General features: G+C 35.3%; 1 protein-coding gene across 1 annotated transcript in view; it reads left to right on the plus strand.

Moving 5' to 3' along the window:
• The window catches only part of FBXO33 (F-box protein 33), a 32,253-nt gene that overhangs the window by 3,359 nt on the left and 5,407 nt on the right, over window positions 1-23,487 (plus strand). Inside the window, exon 2 of the mRNA XM_059059129.2 lies at window positions 23,076-23,186. Coding sequence (XP_058915112.1) covers window positions 23,076-23,186 — 111 coding nt within the window. The remainder of the gene's footprint in view (window positions 1-23,075; window positions 23,187-23,487) is intronic.

The raw sequence follows: 23,487 nt of genomic DNA on the forward strand, positions 1-23,487 counted from the left end.
AAAAATGCCTCGCAGAGGGTAAAATACAGTCCTCTACCTTCAGAACTCACTTCTCTACAGGGGCTAGGATACCTACCTTCTTGATCAACAGTAAGAGCAGAAATAAAATAAGTACTCATTCAACTGTATTAGAGGTTAAATCGGCTGAGTTTCGTCTATAATTGTTCTACAGGAAATTGTACTTAGAAGTTCAAAACAACAAATTTAAATATGCAATTTTAGGATTTAACCTGTCAGGTTGAGTACTGCCTATTAAAATGCTGTATTTCAGACTCCTTAGGAAAAATGAGACTTCATGGACAATAAGATTTATGATAATAATAGCTAATAGTCTCAGTCACTAAAAATACTTATTCTTAAACAGTAGGCATAAGTACATTGTCATCATCTGGTTTATGCTTTCCTGGACTATATAAATATTTTGCATAAACCTTTTTTGGATGAAATACTATTTGGGGGGCAGTACTTTTTTAAAAGATGCAGGCTAAAATAAGGGTGATTTTCTTGTTACAACTCTAACTACATGTATCTAGATTGACCAATTTTATGACTGCCTGCTTATATCCCCTCTTAGTAGTAGAAGGTCTATTAATAATTCTTAGATTTGGTTTGCTGATTTGGCACCTGCAGTGACAGAGAGTCTTACCTTTGTATTGTTTTTTCAACACAGCTGATAAGGCAATTTTAAAATACATCTTAAAATAGATTTAAAATTCTTTGGACATTTCATATTACTACCTAAGAAGGTAGGAAATGTCTTGAAGGTATTATCTCCAGCAACCCTGAGCCTTATTTTTCTTGAAATACTTTTCCCCATCATGGGGTAATAAATACATGTGATAATAACATTTCACTTTTGAGAGCTTACTTTTATTATTTCCTTTAAAAAGCCTATTTACAGAATATGTATACTAAAACATATTGGGATTCTGACCCATCCTCGCACCCCAAGAGCTGGTTGCCTTTAGAGAAGAGATACCATACCCAACAGACTCCTTACCTTAAAACTGACAAACTTAAAGTGGCTCCATGGGGATAGCTTCAAGGTCATTGAGAAGGAAGGAGACTAACCTGCTGAAGAAACTAATCTCCTCTGAGGGCTGCTGAGAGGAATTAGGGCTCTCTTTAGTCCATAGGTCCATTCTTACCATGACTAAGAACTGATAGAGGATAGGAAGATAAAACTCAACAAAAGATTGTCAAAGTAAAATATTTTTTCTGGGTTAAAAGAAGCTGTTGAGCAGCTTTTGAATGAAGGGATTAAATTATTTCGATTTTAATGGGTTAGTTCTGAGGCAGCCTTGGAAGAGTTCACCCAATTTGATCAATTTATGTATGACCTAAGATGATAGTTACAAAAAAGTCTGGTTTTTCTCCCTCCAAATATTGAGAGCTTACTATGTGCCAAAGCAGTGAAGACAAGCTCCCTGTTTCCATGGATTCAACATTCCAGAGGGAAAAGATAGGCAGAAACAAGTAAACAAAGATTATTTTGGTTGTGAAAGTAGAAGAAAATCTGAAAATAAAAGAGGACTATGTAATAGTGACTAGGTGGCAAAATGAGATAGAGTGATGAGGGAAAAACCTCTTCTGAAAAGGACATTTGAGCTGCAGCCTGAACGACAAGAGTCACCTTTCTGAAGATCTGAGAATATAGCATTCCAAGCAGAAAAAAACAGCACCAAGGCCTTAAGCCAGACAAATTTTGGGCCTGTTGGAGCACTAGGAAAGAAAGTATGGCAGGACCATGTGAAGGGTGAAAAGTGGTGTCACAATGAGCTCTGAGATGTAGCAGGAGGAAGGAATGATGCTGGTTAGGTGGGCTTGTGGAATAAAGTTTGGACTATATCCTAAGAATAGAAGAAGTCACTGAAAAAATTGTAAGGACAAGTGTTAGGTGATCTAATTTGCATTTTAAGACAATCACTCTGGTTGCTGTGTAATGAATGAATTTTAAGAATGAACAGAGAGGAAGCAGGGAGACTAAAGGGAAGCTGTTGCAATAATCTAGGCAAGAGATGATGGTAGCCTGGAGTATGGTGGAGGAAAAGAAGATTTTAAAAAGTGAATGGATTTGGAATATACTTTGGAAGTAGAGCCAAGAAGACTTGATGCTGGGATGTAGATAGAGGAAGGGAAGAATCAAATATTTTTCATCATTTCTCTGTAAAACTCACTCAGTTTTGTTGTCCTTAGTACTGTTAAAATTATCTTTTAATAATATGTTAAATAACAATTTTAAATGTCAGTCTTATTTAAATAAACCTTTTTTTTTAATAACATCTGGGATTTGAGGATGATGATAATTCTTAGATGGTAATTGAGTAAGTGAATTTGTAAAGCAAATTCTGGGAAATTACTTTTAATTAATGGATCCTAAGAAAGCTAATAAGGAATACTATTATAGGCCCGTGACTTATTTCTGGAATCTCTAAAGCTGTGCCACTAGCCACATATAGCTATTTAAATTTTAATTACTTCAATAAAATGAAAGATTCAGTTAGTTGTACTTGCCACATTTCAAGTGCTCCATAGCCACATGTGCCTAGTGGCTACCATTTTGGACAGAATAGAGCATTTCCATCATGGAAGAAAAGTTCTGTTGGACAGCACTTCTCTAAAGTGTTTCTTTTCTTTGTTTGATTTGGCTGTAGTTATTCATTAATGTTTCTGAGAGGAGGAAATATGTTATCAAAAAGTGTTATGTGACTGTAAACACATTTGATATTGAACATAGACTAAGAAAATTAGAAGTGATCTGAATTTCATGCAATGATGTAGATTATTTTAGCTTTTATCAGTTTAGAAAAGGAAAAAATTGCATTCTGTGAGCTCCTTTACATCATTGAGAAAGACTTCAACCATTTTAAGTGCATCTTTTTAAAGTACCAATTTCTTATATATTCTCCTTTTCCATAGTTAATTAAGCTTAGCTGTATTAACTCTAATTTAAGGTGGCTGTGTTTCACATTTTTACACTGATACGACTTATGAACCACAGAAGAGAGAAAAGGTCTTCATGACCAAGACATCAGAAGCCTTTGGGTCTCAGTTGTGCTAAACAGTCCAATAGAAATCCCAGAGAAAGATGAAGAGTGTTCAGCACTCTGCAGTTAGACCTTGAGGAATCTTTCTTAAGCTCATAGGATGTTAATATTGTTTTCAAAGAATTGCCCAATCTAACACATCGAATCTATACGTTATAGGTTTTTGTAAAAGGCTGTCAGAAATTGTGTTGGTTGTTTGATTCATAGGGAAATTCTTACGCTAGAAAGAGAATAAGATATCTCTTTTCAGTGACTTTTTAAAAAATTTTTTATTGGAGTTTAGTTGATTTACAATGTTGTGTTAGTTTCAGGTATACAGCAAAGTGAATCAGTTATACATATACATAAATCCACTCTTTTTTAGATTCTTTTTCCCATATAAGCCATTACAGACTATTGAGTAGAGTTCTCTGTGATATACAGTAGGTCTTTATTAGTTATCTGTTTTACTGAATATATATAGTAGTGTGTATATGTCAATCCCAGTCTTCCAATTTATCCCTGTCCCCCCAATCCCCTGGTAACCATAAGTTTGTTTTCTACATCTGTAGCTCTATATCTGTTTTGTAGATAAGTTCATTTGTACCCTTTTTTTTTAGATTCCACATATAAGCAATATCATATGAAATTTTATATATATATATATTGAAGTGGTGTGTGTTTTTTTATTTCTTTTAAAAATATTTTTATTGAAGTATAGTTGATTTATAATATAGTTAGTTTCAGGTGTGCAGCAAAGTGATTCACTTGTATATTTTTTCAGATTATTTTCCGTTATAGGTTTTTATAAGATATTGAGTATAGTTCCCTGTGCTGTACAGTAAATCCTTGTTGCCTCTCTATTTTATGTATAGTAGTTTGTATCTGTTAATCCCATACCCCTAATTTATCCCTCCCCACCTCCTTTTCCCCTTTGGTAACCATAAGTTTGTTTTTTATGTCTGTGAGTCTGTTTCTCTTTTATATATAGATACATTTGTATTATTTTTTAGATTCCACATGTAAGTGATAACATATAATATTTGTCTTTTTCTGTCTGAATTACTTAGTATGATATTCTGTAGGTCCATCCATGTTGCTGCAAATGGCAATATTTCATTCTTTTCTATGGATGAGTAATATTCCATTGTGTATGTATGCCACATCTTCTTAAACCAATCATCTGTTGATGGGCACTTGGGTTGTTTCTATGTCTTGGCTTTTGTAAATAGTGCTGCTATGAACATTGGGGTGCTTGTATCTTTTTAAATTGGAGTTTTCACTTTGCCAGACATATGCCTAAGAGTGAGATTGCTGGATCATACGGTAAATCTATTGTTAGTTTTTTAAGGAACCTCCCATACTGTTCTCCATAGTGGCTGTACCAATTTACATTCCCACCAACAGTGCAGGAGGGTTCCCTTTTCTCCATACCCTCTCCAGCATTTATTGTTTGTAGACTTTTTGATGATGGCCATTCTGACTGGTGTGAGGTGATACCTCACTGTAGTTTTGATTTGCATTTCCCTAATAATTAGTGATGTTGAACATCTTTTCATGTGCCTCTTGGCCATCTGGATGTCTTCTTAGGTGTAAGAAGACCTCTACCGAGCTGTCTGTTTAGGTCTTCTGCCCATTTTTTGATTGGGTTGTTTGGTTTTTTTGATATTGAGTTGTATGAGCTGTTTGTATACTTTGGAGATTAACCCCTTGTCAGTCACATCGTTTACAAATATTTTCCCATTCCACAGGTTGTCTTTTGGTTTTGTTGATGGTTTCCTTTGCTGTGCAAACGCTTTTAAGTTTGATTAGGTCCCATTTGTTTATTTTTGCTTTTATTTCTTTGCCTTGGGAGACTGATCTGAGAAAATATTGCTACAGTTTATGTCCGAGAATATTTTGCCTATGTTCTCTTCTAAGAGTTATATGGTGTCATGTCTTATACTTATGTCTTTAAACCATTCTGAGTTTATTTTTGTGTATGGTGTGAGGGAGTTTTCTAACTTCATTGATTTACATGTAGCTGTCCAGCTTTCCCAACACCACTTATTGAAGAGTCTGTCTTTTCTCCACTGTATATTCTTGCCTCCTTTGTCATAGATTAATTGGCCATAGGTGCGTGGGTTTATTTCTGGGCTCTCTATTCTGTTCCATTGATCTGTATGTCTGTTTTTGTGTCACTGCCATTGTGTTTTGATTACTGTAGCTTTGTGGTATTGTCTGAAGTCTGGAAGGGTTATCCCTCTAGCTTTGTTCTGTTCCCTCAGGATTGCTCTGGCAATTCTGGGTCTTCTGTAGTTCCATAAAAATTTTAGGATTATTTGTTTCTAGTTCCGTGAAAAATGTCATGGGTATTTTGATAGGAATCACGTTAAATCTGTAGATTGCTTTGGATACTGTGGCCATTTTAACAATATTAAGTCTTCCAACCCAAGAGCATGAGATACCTTTCCATTTCTTTTAAGCAACTTCAGTTTCCTTTATCAGTGTTTTGTAGTTTTCAGTGTATAAGTCTTTCACCTCCTTGATTAGGCTTATTCCTAGGGTTTTTTTGGTCACAATTTTAAATGGGACTTTTTTTACTTTCTCTTTCTGATATTTCATTGTGTAAAGGAATGCAACAGATTTCTGTAAATTAATCTTGTATCCTGCTACCTTTATGAATTCACTTATTCTGATAGTTCTTGTATGGAGACTTTAGGGTTCTCTATGTAGAGTATCTTGTCACCTGCAAATAGTGACAGTTTTACCTCTTCTCTTCCAATTTGGATACCTTCTGTTTCTTTTTCCTGTCTGACTTCTGTCACTAAGACTTCTAGTACAGTATTAAATAGAAATGGTGAGAGTGAGCATCCTTGTCTTATTCTTGAATTTAATGGAAAGGCCTTCAGCTTTTCACTGTCGAGTGTTATGTTGGCTGTGGGTTTGTTGTAAATGGTGTTTACTATGTTGAGATAAGTTCCCTGTATACCCATTTTGGTGAGAGTTTTTTTATCATGAATGTGTTGAATTTTTTCAAATGCTTTTTCTGCATCTATTGAGATGATCATGTAGTTTTTGTCTTTCCTTTTGCTAATGCGGTGTATCACGTTGATAGATGTGCATACGCTGAACCGTCCGTGTGACCCTGGAATGAATCCAACTTGATCATGGTGTATGATCCTTTTTATGTGTTGTTGGATTTGGTTTGCTATTTGAGAATTTTTGCATCTATATTCATCAAAGATACTGGCCTGTAATCTTTTTTAGGAGTGTCTTTGTTTGGTTTTGGTATCAGGGTGATGGTGGCTTCATAGAATGAACTTGGGAGTGTTCCCTTCTCTTCAATCTTGTGAAATAGTTTGAGAAGGACAGGTATAAGTTCTTATTTGTATGTTTGGTAGAATTCTCCAGTGAAGCTGTCTGGTCCTGGACTTGTTTGCAGGGAGTTTTTTTTTTTTTTTTATTACAGGTTCTATGTTCACTTTTAGTGATCAGTCTGTTCAAATTATGTTTCTTCTTGGCTCAATTTTGGCAGGCTCTGTGTTTCTAGAAACTTAGCCATTTCTTCTAGGTTATCCAGTTTTTTAAGTTGTATGTTTTTCATACAACTTAAGTATGTATATTAATATACTGTGTATAAAAATTATGGTTGAAAAGATAAGTGCAAATCACAGGTCTTGAGAAGAGAATTTTCACTTTTCTGAGCAAGTATGTTATTTTAGAAGTATTCCTAATGTATCATGTACCTGAAAACTGATCTACACTATAAATCCATGATGTGTGAGGTATAGATAAAAAGCCCCTAGTTTTTGTCATGAATTAAGGTAAATAAACTATTCAACATATTTATTGAATGCCAGGCCTTGTTCTAGTGACTGGGGATACAGCATTAATTAAAAAGCCGTGCCATCATAGAGCTTATTCTAGTGGGAAAACAAGACAAATAAATAAAATATATAGTACTACAGTTGGTAATACATGCTATGACACAAAATGAACCAGTGAAGGGAGATGGGAATGGTGGAGGTGGGAAGGAGTGTTGCTGTGTAAAATGGAGAATTTAAGGAAGGTCTTAACTGCTGAAGTAGTATTTGAAGGAAGGGAGGGACTAAGCCATGTGTGTCTCTCTCTCTCTAGAAAGTGATTCCTGGGAGAAGTAGCAATAAGTGGAGGAGTGGCTCTGCAGTGGGACTATGACTGGCATGGTGAAGTAAAACAGCATAGAACCAATGAGATGTAGAAAAGGTCAGCCAAGTAAGAGGGAGAGGTGATATGGAAATCAGTAGGCCTTTGTTGAGCTTTTATAAAAACTTTGACTCTAACTGACATGAGGAGCCATGCAAGGGGTTTGCGACAAGGAGTGACATCATCTAATAGTTCAAAAGGAATATTCTAGCTGCTTTTTGGGGAATAGTTTGTAGCAGGACAAGGGTAGAAGCAATGAGCTGGTTATGAGGCTATTGCAGTAACTCAGAGAAGACATGATGGTGGCATGGACCAGGGTGGGAGCAGTGGAAGTGATAAATAGTCTGATTCTGTATTTATTTTTATCTGGAGGCCTTCTAGAAGTAGAATGTAAGTATGAAAAATTAGATACAATTGTTCAGCTAACATTACAGTGCTCTTTTAATTGCTACTCCCTAAATATGTCTATAAAGATATTTCCTTTGGCTGTTTTTATTCATTTTGTTTTCCTTTTGTGTTTAAAAAAGAAGAAGAAAAAAGAAAAACGAAATACCTAGGCTTTGGACACAGTTTATTTTCTGAAAGCATGGCTTATCTTTGATATTTAGCTCCTTTACCACCAAATACTTTCAAGCAGTGCCCGGTTCATATAGGCCTTACCTAAATTAGAATCAGTTTGTTGAATTTCCTCAGAAACTTCTTGGCCTTCCTTACTGCAGTCATTTGGATTTTTTTTTTTTCTCCTCTTCTCCTCCCTCACTTTCCTGCTTCATGTGAACCCATTACTCCTTGGAATTTGCCTAAGTCTGGCCCACATATGGGCTGTGGGTTCAAGATGGTAGGACTAAGTGGAAAAGAATAAGCAAGTGGTACTCTGCACAAGGCTTTTTCCCTTCCTTTGTCCCAAATCACTGGTCTTATCACTGTTAATGCTAGGTCAGGTAAATCTGTTTTTCTCTCCAGAAACTCATATTGTGTACTCTTCTATTACATCTCTTAAGTGGACAAGGAAAAAGCAGGAAACAGGGGCCACACTTGAGCTACCTTTTAACCTGGTTTGTTACTCAGATGTTGCTGGTAACTTCCAAAAAGAATCTCATTCTTAGAAACCTCAAAAAAGCAACTTTGGTTCAAGGCAAAGAAGAAAGGCTTCAGCTGAGGCAAGAGACTTTGATCTTCTGTATCTTAGATCCACCTTCTCAAGCCACCCACCTTCTCCATACCAAAGTCCTAGTAGAGTCACCACCATGTTCATGGGGCTGGGTAAGGTCCAGTCATATTGCCAGTACTGCAGAGAGCTGAGTGGATGTGTTCTTGATGGTCCTTAAAATCCTAAACTAGTTCTCCCAAAGAAACAGCAGTATTGAACAACCATATGTGGTAGGCAGCAGTATTATCTCTATTTTAAGGATGGTGAAACTGAGACACAGAGTAGTTAAGTGAGCTTGCCATTTACACAATTAGAGAAATGACTGCCTTTTTTTTCTAATTTTTTAATGAAATTTTTGAACACACACAAAAACTAGACAATGAACCTATCACCCAGATTCAGTATTTAAAGATTTTTCCCACGTTTGCTTTTTTTTATCTGTACTAAAGTATTTGAGAGGAAATCCAAGATATAGATGTCATTTTACACTGCACACTTCAATATAAAATTCTGAAAATTATGGACATTTTTATATATAACCACAGTGGCATTAATACACTTAACAAAGTTGTTGATAATTCTTTACTCTCACCTGATTTTTTTAAATTAGTCTTTTTAAAACCTTTATTTCCACTGCAAGAGTCTAAACTCATAGACATTTGTAACTTAATCACAATAACTTTTCATGTAATTGGCACATAATACATATTTTGATAATTGAATGAGCAAAGAGTAGGAGAGCAGTCTGTAGACTAATTTTCTAAATTACAAGTGCTTAACAATCTGACTTCACTCTGAATCCGGAACTGATGACTTTTAACAATAGGATTAAAGAAGAATGCAGTTAGGTTGAAGAAGCTCATTCTCTTTTTGCAATAGTATTAGAAAGATTGATTATCAGACACTGTTTATGATTTTGTGCTCTTTCACATCACATCTTAGGATTTGCAAAGGGACTATTAAGTAGGTTGTATCCTATTAATATTACCATAGGAACAGAGCTAAGTTGATTTGAAGAATTAAGATGAAAGAAAATATTTCTAACCAACTGAACTCTTTTCCCAGTATGTTTTTGTTACCTGCCTTTTGAGCAAAGGCATGTTGTGGACATTGTGCAGGAAAGAACTCAGTATTGTATACCTGGAACTAAAACAGAGATCTTCCAGACAGTCTCCTTATATTAACTTGTTAAATTTTACTAACATGCAGGGCATTAATTTTTTTTTTAAAGATTTTGATGTGAATTAAGCTCTTATGAAGGTGAAAACTATGTAAAGCTCATCTAAAGTAAAAATTCACCAGAGGTAATTCTAGTAAAATGTGAAACATCCTTTTACAAAATTGGAAAAATAATATATATGTGGTTTTGAATAAACCTTTAGCCAGACTCATCAAGAAAAATCTCGGGTTTCCCTGGTGGCACAGTGGTTGAGAGTCTGCCTGCCGATGCAGGAGACACAGGTTCATGCCCTGGTCTGGGAGGATCCCACATGCCGCAGAGCGGCTGGGCCCATGAGCCATGGCTGCTGAGCCTGCGTGTCCGGAGCCTGTGCTCTGCAACGGGAGAGGCCACAACAGTGAGAGGCCCACGTACCACAAAAAAAAAAAGAAAAATCTCAAACAACCTAAACTTACACCCAAAGAAACTAGAAAAAGAAGAAAAAACAAAACCTAAAGTTAGTAAAAGGAAAGAAATAATAAAGGTCAGAGCAGAAATAAATGAAATAGAGACTGAAAAAACAATATAAAAGATCAATGAAACTAAGAGCTGGTTCTTTGAAAAGATAAATAAAATTGATAAACCTTTAGCCAGACTCAGCAAGAAAAAAGAGAGAGGGCCCAAATCAATAAAATCAGAAATGAAAAAGGAGAAGTTACAACCAAACACTACAGAAATACAAGGATCCTAAGAGATTACTACAAACAGCTATACACCAACAAAGTGGACAAGCTAGAAGAAAAGGACAAATTCCTATATATGTGTGCTCTCCCAATACTGAACCAGGAAGAAATAGAAAATATGAACAGACCAATGACTAGTAATGAAACTGAATTTCATTTTTTTAAAAAACAGCCAATAAACAAAAGTCCAGGACCAGATGGCTTCACAGGTGAATTCTACCAAATGTTTAGAAAAGAGTTAACACCTGTGCTCTCAAACTGTTCCAAAAAATTGCAGAGGAAGGAACACTTCCAAACCCATTCTATGAGGGCAGCAACATCCTGATACCAAAGTCAGAAAAAGACACCACCCTGATACCAAAACCAGAAAATGACACCACAAGAAAAGAAAATTACAGGCCACAGTAATTTTCAAATTTCTGTGTTGATCACTGATCAACAGAGATGCAAAAGTCCTCAACAAAATATTAGCAAACTGAATTCAACAATACATTAAAAGGATCATACACCGTGATCAAGTGGGATTTATCCTAGGGATGCAAGAATGGTTCATTATCCATATATCAATCAATGTGATACAATACATTAACAAATCCTTTCATTTCTTTTTCTTGTCTAAGACAAGGATGCCCAGTCTCACCACTTTTATTCAGCATAATATTCAAAGTCCTAGCCACAGCAGTCAGACAAGAAAAATAAATGAAAGGAATCCAAGCTGGAAAAGAAGAAGTAAAACTCACTGTTTGCAGATGACATGATACTATACATAGAAAATCCTAAAGACACCACCGAAACCTATTAGAACTCATCAATGAATTCAGTAAAGTTGCAGGATACAAAATTAATGTGTGGAAATATGTTACTTTTTTATATACCAACAATGAACTATCAGAAAGTGAAATTAAGAGAACAATTCCATTTACCATCACATCAGAAAAAATGAAATAACTAGGAATAAATCTAACCAAGGAGGTGAAAGACCTGTATTCCAAAAACTATAAGACATTGATGAAAAACACTGAAAAATGACACAAAGAGAAAAATATACCATGCTCATAGACTGGAAGAATCAGTATTGTTACCATGCTACCCAAAGCAATTTACAGATTCAGTGCAATCATTATCAAAATACCAATTACATTTTTCACAGGACTAGAATAAATAGTTCTAAAATTTGTATGGAAATACAAGACACCGAATAGCCAAGGCATTCTTGAGAAAGAAGAACAAAGCTGGAAGTATCACACACTTTGGTTTCAAACTATACTACAAAGCTACAGTACTCAAAACAGTATGGTACTGGCGCAAAAACAGACACATAGATCAATGGAACAAACCAGAAAGCTCAGAAATGAGCCCACACTTATATGATCAACTAACCTACAACAAAGAAGCTAAGAATATACAATGGGAACACGTATAAAGACAGCCTCTTCAGTGTTGGGAAAACTGGACAGCTACATGCAAAAGAATCAAACTGAACTATTTTTTCACACCATATACAAAAGTAAACTGAAAATGGATTAAAGACTTAAATGTAAGACCTGAAACCATAAAAAGTCTAGAAGAAAACATAGGCAGTATGCTCTTTGATATCAATCTTAGCAATATTTTTTTGCATGTTTCCTCAGGCAAGGGAAATAAAAGCAGAAATAAACAAATGGGACTACATCAAACTAAAAAGCTTTTGCACAACAAAGGAAACTATCAGCAAAACATAAAGGCTGCCAACTAAATAGGAGAAGATATTCACAAATGAGATATCCCATATGAGGTTAATATCCAAAATATACAAAGAATTCATAAAACTCAACATCAGAAAAACAAACAACCCAATTATAAAATGGACAGAGGAGCAGAACAGACATTTTTCCAAAGAAGACATACAGATGACCAACAGGTACATGAAAAATGTTCAGCGTCACTAATCATCAGGTAAATACAAATCAAAACCACGATGAGATATCACCTCACACTTGTCAAAATGGCTCTTATCAAAAAGGCAACAATAACAAGTATTGGCGAGGATATGGAGAAAAGGGAACACTCCATGCACTGTTGGTGGGATTGTAAATTGATGGGGCCACTACGGAAAACAGTATGGAGGTTCCTCAAAAAATTAAAAATAGAACTATGATATGATCCAGCAATTTCATTCCTGGATAACATGGTAAAGAAAAAAAATTTAAGGGTATCGTATATATGTTGTATACGTACATATGTGTGTATATATGACAACTTATTTTAAAGTTTATAAGAAGAAGCAAAAGATCTAGAATAGCCAAGACAATACTGAAGGAGAAGAACAAAGTCAGAGGACTGAGACTACCTGACTTGAAGACTTACTGTAAACTGTACTAATCAAGACTGTGGAATTGACGAAAGTCTAGATAAATAGGTGGAACAGAATAGAAAGCCCAGAAGTAGACACACATAAAGTCAACTCATCTTTGACAAAGGAGCAAAGGCAATATAATAGAGAAATATAGTCTTTTCAACAAATAGTGTTGGAACAATTGGACATCCACATTGGGGGGGAAAAAGAGAAGACACAGACTTTATACCTTTCATGATAATTAGCTCAACTTAGGATCACAGACTTAAGTGTAAAACACAAAACAACTCCTAGAAGATAACAGGAGAAAACTTAGATGATCTAGGACTTGGTGATAACTTTTTTGATACAATAGCAAAGGGATGATCCATGAAAAGAAGAATTGATAAGCTGGACTTCATTAAAATTAAAAATTTCAGGGTGGCGCAGTGGTTGAGAATCCACCTGCCGATGCAGGGGACACGGGTTTGTGCCCCGGCCCGGGAAGATCCCACATGCCGCAGAGTGGCTGGGCCCATAAGCCATGGCCGCTGAGCCTGTGCGTCCGGAGCCTGTGCTCCGCAGTGGGAGAGGCCACAACAGTGAGAGGCCTGTGTACCACCAAAAAAAAAAAAAAAAAAAAAAATTAAAAATTTCAGTCTCTGAAAGACACTGTCAATGGAATGAAAACCCACAGACTGGGAGAAAATATTCATAAAAGACATGTGTTAAAGGGCTATTGTCCAAAATGTACAGAGAGCTCCTAAAGTTCAATAATAATAAAGCAAACAACCCTATTAGAAAGTGGGCCAAAGACCTTAATAGACATCTCATCAAAGAAGATATATAATTGGCAAATAAGCATGTGAAAAGGTGCTCCACATCATATGTCAAATTAAAACGAGATGCCACTACACACCTATTAGAATGACCAAAATCCAGAACACTGACGACATCAAATGCTGATGAGCATGTGGAGCAACAGGAACACTCATTCACTGTTTGTGGGAATGCAAAATGGTATAGCCACTTTGAAAGACAGTTCGGCAGTTTCTTACACCACTAATTCTCCTCCTACCATATGATCCAAAAATCATGCTCCTACCCAAAGGAGTTAAAAACTTTTTTTGTCCACACAAAACCCAGCACACAGATGTTTATAGCAGCTTTGTTTATAATTGCCAAAACTTGGAAACATCCAAGATGCCCTTAAGTAGGTGAATGGATAAATAATATGGTATGTCCAGCAGTGAAATATTCAGCACTAGAAAAAAAAAAAAGACCTATCAAGCCATGAAAAGACATGGAGGAAACTTAAATGCATATTAGCAAGTGAAAGAAGCCAGTCTAAAAAGGATATATACTGAATGGTTCCAACTATATAACATTCTGGAAAAGACAAAACTATGGAGACAGTAAAAATATCAGTAGTTGCCAAGGGCTAGAGGGAATAGAGGGAGGACTAGGTGGAGCACAGAGGATTTTTTAGGGTGGTGAAGCTTTTCTGAATGATACTGTAGTGATGCATACATGTCATTTTGCATTTGTCCAAACTCATAGAAGGTACAGCATGGAGAGTGAACTGTAATGTGAACTATGGGCTTTGGATAATATTGATGTTAAAGTGTAAATTCATCAATTGTAACAAATATACCACTTTGGTGGGGGATGTTGATAATGGGAGGTTATATGTGTATGGAAGTAGGGGGTATAAACGTGAGAAATCTGTACTTTCTGCAATTTTGCCGTGAATCTAAAATTACTTTAAAAATAAAAAAAGATGTGTATGTATGTTTAAATCATGTGTATGTATGTTTTAATCATCTTCTCTAAAAGATGATTAGACCAATAAAGCATCTTCTGATAGTTTGTTTTCAGAGAATTAAACTTAGCATACCAAAGCATGATTAGCCTTGATATTGTTTATATCGCAGTCAACTTTGTGTATTAGTCTATGACATGAGAATTATCTTGGTTTTATTTGAAGAAAATACGGGATTTTAAAATACCAGGATTTAACTAGCCTGCATTCTTAATAGACAAAAGAAATTTATAAATTCCATATGCTTTCCACCCACTTCCCAACTTGAATCTGAAACAAATTACCCTCTATTTCAGCAGTACTCCTTTACATTTATAATTATTTTCATATGCGAAGGGCTTCTGACTCAGAAGCAAGAAGGTTCTTCATTAAAAAGAAAATAGAGAGACTTCCCTGGCAGTCCAGTGGTTAGGACTTCACCTTCCAATTCAGGGGATGAGGGTTTGGTCCCTGGTTGGGGAGCTAAGATCCCACATGCCTCACGGCCAAAAAACCAAAACATAAAACAGAAGCAATATTGTAACAAATTCAATAAAGACTTTAAAAATGGTCCACTTCAAAAAAAATCTTAAAAAAAAAGAAAATAGGAAACAAGACTTCCATTATTAAATTAATCTTATACCAGGTTATCTGTGAAAGAATCCAACAAAGTAAATGAAATTTGCCCATTTGCTTAGAGTTTTACTTGGTATTTATGTAGGTTTTACAGGAAAATACAGCCTAGAAATATAAATTATCCTTAGAGAATCCTAAATTGAAATCACCCTGGGAGCTAGTATGAACAGTACCAAAAAAAAGTGCCAAATTTAAAAGGCCTATTTATTTATTTATTGTTTGGTCTTTGTTGCTGCTCACCGGCTTTCTCTGGTTGTGGTGAGCAGGGGCTACTCTTTGTTGCAGTATGTGGGCTTTTCATTGCAGTGGCTTCTCTTGTTGCAGAGCACAGGCTCTAGGCGCGCAGGCTTCAATAGTTGTGGCATGCGGGCTCACTAGTTGTGGCTCACAGCCTCTAGAGTGCAGGCTCAGTGGTTGTGGCACACGGGCTTAGTTGCTCCGCAGCGTGTGGGATCTTTCTGGACCAGGGCTTGAACCCATTTTCCCCTGCATTGGCAGTTGGACTCTTAACCACTGCGCCAGCAGGGAAGTAACTAAGAGACCTTATTTTCTTTGAGAGGTTAACTGAGCAGACAGACAGTCTAGCACTTTTGTGAAGAAAAGGTTGGGCTAGAATTTTTTGAGGATGATTAAACACTGTATACATAGCAAAGTTCTTTAAGAATGTCCAAAGTGAAGCATTTTAACTTTCACCAGAAATGGGGAAACTCCATGTAATTTATGGGTTTTTGTTTCGGTTTTGGTTTTTGACAGCTTTGACTTAGGTTGATTAAAAAGTAGCATTTCTGATAGAAAAGTCTTTTTCTTAGAATTTGAAGGCTTGCCAACAAAACTGACAAACACTCTAGGCCCAAAATAAATTAGGTATTGCTCCTAACATAAAAGTACTTAAATTTTGCCTCTCCTTTTACTACTTTTGTGTTAATCTTTATAGTAATCTCTGTCATTAGCCAATGGCTGTTTGTTCTTTCTTAACTTACAGAGAGAAGTAGCTCTTAGAACTTGGCAGTTGTGAGACGGGGTATACATTCGTAAATGTGGTTAGTATTACGTTTTAAGTGTGGACGGGTCATGTATGTAAGTCTAGAGTTTTTGTTGTTTTTGTTGTTTTACTGTTGTGTTTTTTAACATCCGCATAGGACTGTAGGCCTAGGTCAATGGTTCCTGATCTTTTTTGGTTAATCTTTGAGGAGCTGATGATAGCTAGTGATCCTTCTCCAGAAAGTGCACATAAATACAATGTTTTGCCAACAGTTTCGAGGATGGACTTCAGCTTAAGAGCCTATAAATCCTTGTTTTTGTATCATTTGGATGTATTTATTTATGTAATATTGGGGGGGTATTTTTTTATATTTCTTAAAAAATTTTTATCAGAGTGTAGTTGATTTACAATGTGTTAATTTCAGGTGTACAGCAAAGTGATTCAGTTATATATATACATATATTCATTTCAGAGTCTTTATTTATATAGGTTATTACAGGACATTGAGTAGAGTTCCCTATACTATAGAATAGGTCTTTATTGGTTATCTATTTTATGTGTAATTGTGTATGTAAATCCCAAGCCCCTAATTTATCCTTCTGCCCAATGTTTCCCCTTTGGTAACCATAAGTTTGGTTTCAAATCTGAGTCAGTTTCTGTTCTGTAAATAAGTTCTTTTGTATCATTTTTTAATTGGATTCCACATATGAGTGATATCATCATACTTCATTTCATATAATAATCTTTAGGTCCATCCATGTTGCTGCAAATGGCATTATTTCATTCTTTTTTTATGCCTGAGTAATACTCCATTGTATATATATACTACATCTTCTTTATCTATTAATCTGTCAATGGACATTTAGATTCCTCCCATGTCTTGGCTATTGTAAATAGTGCTGCAGTGAACACTGGGGTGCATGTATCTTTTCAAAGTAAGGTTTTTCTCCGGATATATGCCCAGGAGTGGGATTGTTGGATCATATGGTAGCTCTATTTTTAGTTTTTTAAAGTAATCTCCATACTGTTCTCCATAGTGGTTGTACCTATTTACATTCCCACCAACAGTGTAGGAGGGTTCCTTTTTCTCAACACCCTCTCCAGCATTTATTATTTGTAGATTTTTTAATGATGGCCATTCTGGCCGGTGTGAGGTGGTACCTCATTGTAGTTTTGATTTGCATTTCTCTAATAATTAGCGATATTGAGCATCTTTTCATGTGCCCCTTAGCCATCTGTATGTCTTCTTTGGAGAAATGTCTATTTAGGTCTTCTGCCCATTTTTTGATTGGATTGTTGCCTTTTTGATATTGAGCTGTATGAGCTGTTTGCATATTTTGGAAATTAAACCCTCATGGGTCGCATTATTTGCAAAAATTTTCTCCCATTCTGTGGGTTGTCTTTTCATTTTATTTATAGTTTCCTTTGCTTTGCAAAAGCTTTTGAGTTTAATTAGGCCCCATTTTTGTTTTTATTTCCATTTTTCTAGGAGATGGATCCAAAAAATATTGCTGCAATTTATGTCAAAGAGTGTTCTGCCTACATTCTCCTCTAAGAGTTTTATAGTATCCAGTCTTACATGTAGGTCTTTAATCCATTTTGAGTTTATTTTTGTATACGGTATTAGAGAATGATCTAATTTCATTCTTTTACATTTAGCTGTCCATTTTTCCCAGCACCGCTTACTGAAAAGACTTGTCTTTTCTCCATTGTATATTCTTGCCTCCTTTGTCATCAGTTAGGTGACCACAGGGGTGTGGGTTTATCTCTGGACTGTCTGTCATGTTCCATTGATCTATATTTCTGTTTTTGTGCCAGCACTATACTGTTTTGTTTACTGTAGCTTTGTAGTATAGTCTGAAGTCAGGGAGCCTGATTGCTCCAGCCCTGTTCTTCTTCCTCAAGATTGCTTTGGCTATTCAGAGTCTTTTGTGTTTCCATACAAATTTAAAAATTTTTTGTTCTAGTTCTGTGAAAAATGCCATGAGTAGTTTGACACAGATTGCACTGAATCTATAGATTGCCTTGGGTAGTATGATCATTTTAATCATGTTAATTCTTCCAGTCCAAGGACACAGTATATCTTTCCATCTGTTTGTGTCATCTTCAGTTTATTTCAACAGCTCCTTGTAGTTTTCAGAGTAGTGCCTTTTGACTCCTTAGGTAGGTTTATTCCTAAGTTTTTTTTTTTTTTTTCATGTGATGGTAAATGTTATTGTTTCCTTAATTTCTCTTTCTGCTATTTCATTGTTGGTGTATAGAAATGCATCAGATTTCTCTATATTAATTTTGTATTGTACAACTTTACTGAATTCATTAATTCTTAGAAAGGTACAATCTCCCAACTGAACCAGGAAGAAATAGAAAATATGAACAGACCAATTACCAGTATTGAAACTGATTCAGTAATTTAAAGACCCTCAACAAACAAAATTCCAGGACCAGATGGCCTCACAAGTGAATTCTACCAAACATTTAGAGAAGAGTTAACACCCATCCTCTGAAACTATTCCAAAAAATTGCAGAGGAAGGAACTCTTCCAAACTCATTCTATGAGGCCACCATCACCATAATACCAAAATCAGACAAAGGTATCACACAAGAAAAGAGAACTACAGGCCAATATCACTGATGAACATAGATGCAAAAATCCTCAACAAAACAATAGCAAAATAACTCCAACAATACATTAAAAGTATCGTACACCGTGATCAAGTGGGATTTGTCCCAGGGATGCAAGGATTTTTCAATATCCACAAATCAATTGGTGTCATACACCACATTAACAAATTGAAGAATAAAAACCATATGATCATCTCAGTAGATGCAGGAAAAGGTTTTGATAAAATTCAACATTCATTTATGAAAGAAAAAAAAAAAAAAACTCTCCAGAAAGTGGGCATAGAGGGAACATACCTCAACACAATAAAGGCCATATATGACAGAGCCACAGCTAGCAGCTTGGAAACCCTTTCCAGGCCATTATCTGAGGCAGTCATAGTGCTCATCTCATTTTATTCCATCCTTCAGTGATCACAGTCCTATATTGTTTATTGTCCAGTGTGTGAAAACAGTTGTGTTACATATTTTGTCCACTTTTCTTGTTGTTTACAGTGGGAAGGCAGTTCTTGTAGCTGTTTAATCCTTTCTGGAAGAAAAGCGTCTCACACATGTGTTTTAATACCACAAAGGACAGTGTTATGGTTATACAGTGATAATTAATGGAAACTGGGTTGGAAAGAGAAAAATACTAAGATTGTGTGACTTGTTTAGGACTCTCTGAATATTATTAGAAATCGAATGTGATATCTTTATTTTCTACTTTATGTAAAAACTTGTTCTCCAAAAATAAATATTCTTTTAGATACAAGGTCTTAAATTTTCCTTTCTAGAAGAGGTTATCAACCTCTGCTCTGAGAAGCAAATCAACCTCTTTATAATTTATGGATGTGGCAACTTCAGAATAAAGAAAGGGTAAAAGGGAAAATACTTTAAAAGCAGTCATAATTATATATATAGCAGTGTACCTTTAGAGTCTGATATGGTAGCCATGCTCTCAGGAACAGTTTTATAACCTTTTTTTAAATGGGAAAAAAGATTTAGGTAGGTGTCTTCCTTTGAAATGTTTTTAAGAATACAGTTTCTTTGGTAATCACATGGAAAGTTTATTAGGTGTTTTAGAGTGATTAAAGTTTTTTTAAAGTCAAAATATTAGATTTTTTCCATTAGCAATCCTTCTAATATTTTCCTTGACATGTTCTACATTGGTTATTTTATAACCTTTTCCCATTTACCAGTATGATTCTTAATGCTTTTGTTCTTGATTTATGTGGAGTCCTTTTATATCTTAAATAATGACTGTAGCATTTGTTACAAATTTTTTTCTCATTATGTTGGTTTGCCATTTTTAGTATACTATTAAACATCAAGGATTTTATTTATATATAGTCAAAATTTTACCTCTTCCTTTCTGATTTATTCTATTATTTCTAGGCTTAGAAAGCCTTATCTCAGAAATTAGATTAAAATTCATTACATTTTCATGTACTTTTCATGTATGGTTTTACCTTGACTTTTTAGTATGTAATAATATCTGTGCAAATTATTTTGGTCTATTGAGTCAGAATTGGCTCTAATTTGATTTTTCTCCAAAACTGCTAATCACTTATCCCAATGCCATTTATTAAATATGCCGTTCCCTATTGATTTGTAGTACCTTCTTTATCATTTATTAAAGTCTTTCATGTAACAGGGTCTATTTTTAGCTATCTGTTCTATTCTATTTACTTGTCTTCTTGTTTTTCTGCTAATACCAATACTGATTTTGATATTGTTGGCCACATAGTACGCTTCACTATCTGGTATGAAAGTCCTTCATCCTTCCTTATCTTGCTAATCAAGAGCCACATCCATTCTCCTCTACCTTTGCCTCTCATCTGGAGGCTTTTATATATTCTCTAGTCCCTTCTGTTATTCCTTTTCATAGAATATTTTTTAAAATATTTGTATCCACTATCTTTATTTCTAAATATCCAATCTGACCTCTTCTCATCACACTGTACAAAACAACTTCCATTCTGATCACCATGTTGCTAAGCCAAAGGGACATGTCTAGTCCTCATCTTACGAGACCTCATGACTCTGCTGTTGATCACTTTATTCTCTGTAAAATACTTACCCCTTGGTTTCTGTGACTTCCATATTTCTGGCTTTTCTCCAACTTCTAACCTCTTCTTCTGAGCCTCATCCTTCTCTAATTATTGGAATTCCTCATAACTTAAATTTTTGCCTACTTTTCTTCTCATTTATGCTCTTTTCCTAAGCCCTGTTCCCCCCATCCATGACTTCAATTATCATCCAGGTAACTGCTCAGCTCTAGAACTGGAAAAGCCTACTTGACATCTTAACTTGACTATCTTAAAGGCACTCAAGCTCAACATGTGCAAAATAGAGCTCATAATCTAACTATTCTACCACCTCACCTCCACCCCGTAAGCCACCCAAAACCCTAATTAATTTCTGATTCATTTCTATGAATCTTTGAATGAAAAGCTCTGCCAGCTATGCAGTTCCACAACCTCAAAATTCTAGGAGTTATTCTTGACTTCTCTCTCCCTCACCCCTCTATAGCTAATCCAGGACCTTTTCTGTCCATTTTAGTAACTAAATATAGTTTTGAGACTGTCCTTTTTCCTTCACCTCTACCACTAAAAATCCAGTTCAAGATACCATTTTTTATCTCTATTACTAAAATACTCTCTTAACCAGTCTCCCCACTTAGACTCTGCCTCCTGCCAGGCTATACCAGTGCTACAGCAGTATTTTCCAGACACAAATTTAATCATTATTATTTCCTGCTTAAAATCATTTGGGGGCATCTCATTATCTTGAAGGCAAAAAACCAGAAATTTTTATTTAGCATATAACCCAGTCTACCTCTACAACCTCATTTCACTTTATGTTCACGCTCTCTGTATTCTAGATTCCTTTCCTTGAGTGTCTCAAGCTCACTTTGTTCCTTTCAACTTCAGGGGCTCTGCATATGCTTTTCCTTTTCCCTACAACAGCTCTCCTCATGCCCCTTCTCCTGGTTAGCTCCCACATTTCCTTCAGGTCCCATTTTTCATCAGTTTATTTAGGGAAGCCTTTTCTGACTTACACAGCGTCAGATACCCCCATTAAGATGTGACACCATGTGCTTGTCCTTCACAGCTCTTGATCCCCGTCATGTCTCTGATGGAGCACACAGTGCCTGGTATTTAGTAGGCCCTCAGAGAAAACTTGGTTGAATGAATAAATGAATTAATGATTATTCTTCAAGCTAAGTTTTAGAATCATCAGGTTTTTTAAGTGAAACTAAGGCTGTTAATTTGGGAAAATGTGACATACTATCAAGAAGTGTTATCTTTCGTTTACTTAAATCTTCTTTTGTCACTCTTGTGGATTATACATTTCTTATTAAAGTTATCCCAAACTTCTGTGTTACAGACGTAATCTCTAGTGGTTATGTTAAAAAGGAAACAGCAGACCCAAAATGGAGTCACTTATGCTAAACCCTGTGTCACCAAACTAAGACTTAATACCTAGCACAATTGCAGTTTCAGTCTACCCCAGGAATGTAATCAGTCAACCTGGTCAGCATTAGTAAGGTAATCTTCCCTATAGGCCCTTCAGTTCCCTTTAGGAGGGTGACCATTGCCTGCAACAGTGCATTATTTGCTAATGATTTACTTTTTCTGCCCCCTTTCCACCTTTAAAAGCCTTTCCTTTTCTACAGCTCTGCAGAGCTCCTTTCTGTTTGCTATATAGGATGCTGCCCGATTCATGAATCTTTTAATAACCAATTTGATCTTTAAATTTACTCAGTTGAATTTTTGTTATTTAACCATTATTATTAGCATTTAGGAATTTTTAATCTTTATCCTGTAATCAATTTTCTCCTACTTTATTTAGAATTTTACTGTTAGAAAAATATGTTTTGTAGCTAGTTACTAAAATTGAAAGATTTTTACACAGTTTTTTTTTTGATAAGCTATACATTTGGTCATAAAACTGGGGAAGGTTCTCTAGATTTTAGTTAAAGAAATTTCTTACTGAGACGATATCTCTGGGGCAGTGCCCCACCCTTGAGCATTTAACACACTAAGTTAACTGGTTTGGGGAAATTTTATATTACATTTAACATATATATAAAACTTAGAGCTTAAATAGTTCTTTCACGTGTCATTTTGTTATTTATTCATCCCTAAACCTTTAAGGTAGCTAGTATTATTACTGATAAAGAATTGAGTCCCAGAGACTTTAAGAAGACTTTTCCCTGGTCACTAAAACATTGAGTTTCTGAACTAATTGTTATGCCTCATTCTTTAAAGCTTATGCTATTTCTCTTGTATCACATTGCTTTTCATTGTATGTCAAAAGCAATCTGAAAGTACTTAATTGGATTCTAAATTATAAGATAGAAACATCTCTAGAATATTGGATTCTAAGTTATAAGATAGAAACATCTCTAGAATATCCCTTCTGCATATTTTTTTTAACATTTATATTTTTATGTTAATTATTTAGACAATTACTTTAAATTACTTTTCTTGTAGGAACCTCCAGAAGTTTAGCCTTTTTGGAGACATAAGCGTTCTACAGCAGCAAGGAAGTTTGTCAAATACATACCTCAGCAAGGTGGACCCTGATGGCAAAAAAATTAAACAGTAAGTTATATAGTTAGTGGAAAGGGACTCATATTAATAACAATTTCAGTTTTTTTTCTGAAAAATTAGAAGATACAATCAGAAGAGTAATGATACTTGTTTCTGAAAAGAACATCTACCCTGGAAATGTCTTAACTGTGAAATCCAGTGATCAATACATGCCATTTCATGTCATAAATCGTTCAGACATATCAAAGAATTGACTGGGTAATTATTGCTATTTAAGACTGTTATTACTCTACTTGTCTTTGCTATAACATAAATTGTAAATCATGAGTCTTTTCTGCCATACTGGTGTAAA

This window comes from Kogia breviceps, chromosome 3 (genome assembly GCF_026419965.1).
Source record: "Kogia breviceps isolate mKogBre1 chromosome 3, mKogBre1 haplotype 1, whole genome shotgun sequence".
NCBI classification, from domain to species: Eukaryota; Metazoa; Chordata; class Mammalia; order Artiodactyla; family Physeteridae; genus Kogia; species Kogia breviceps.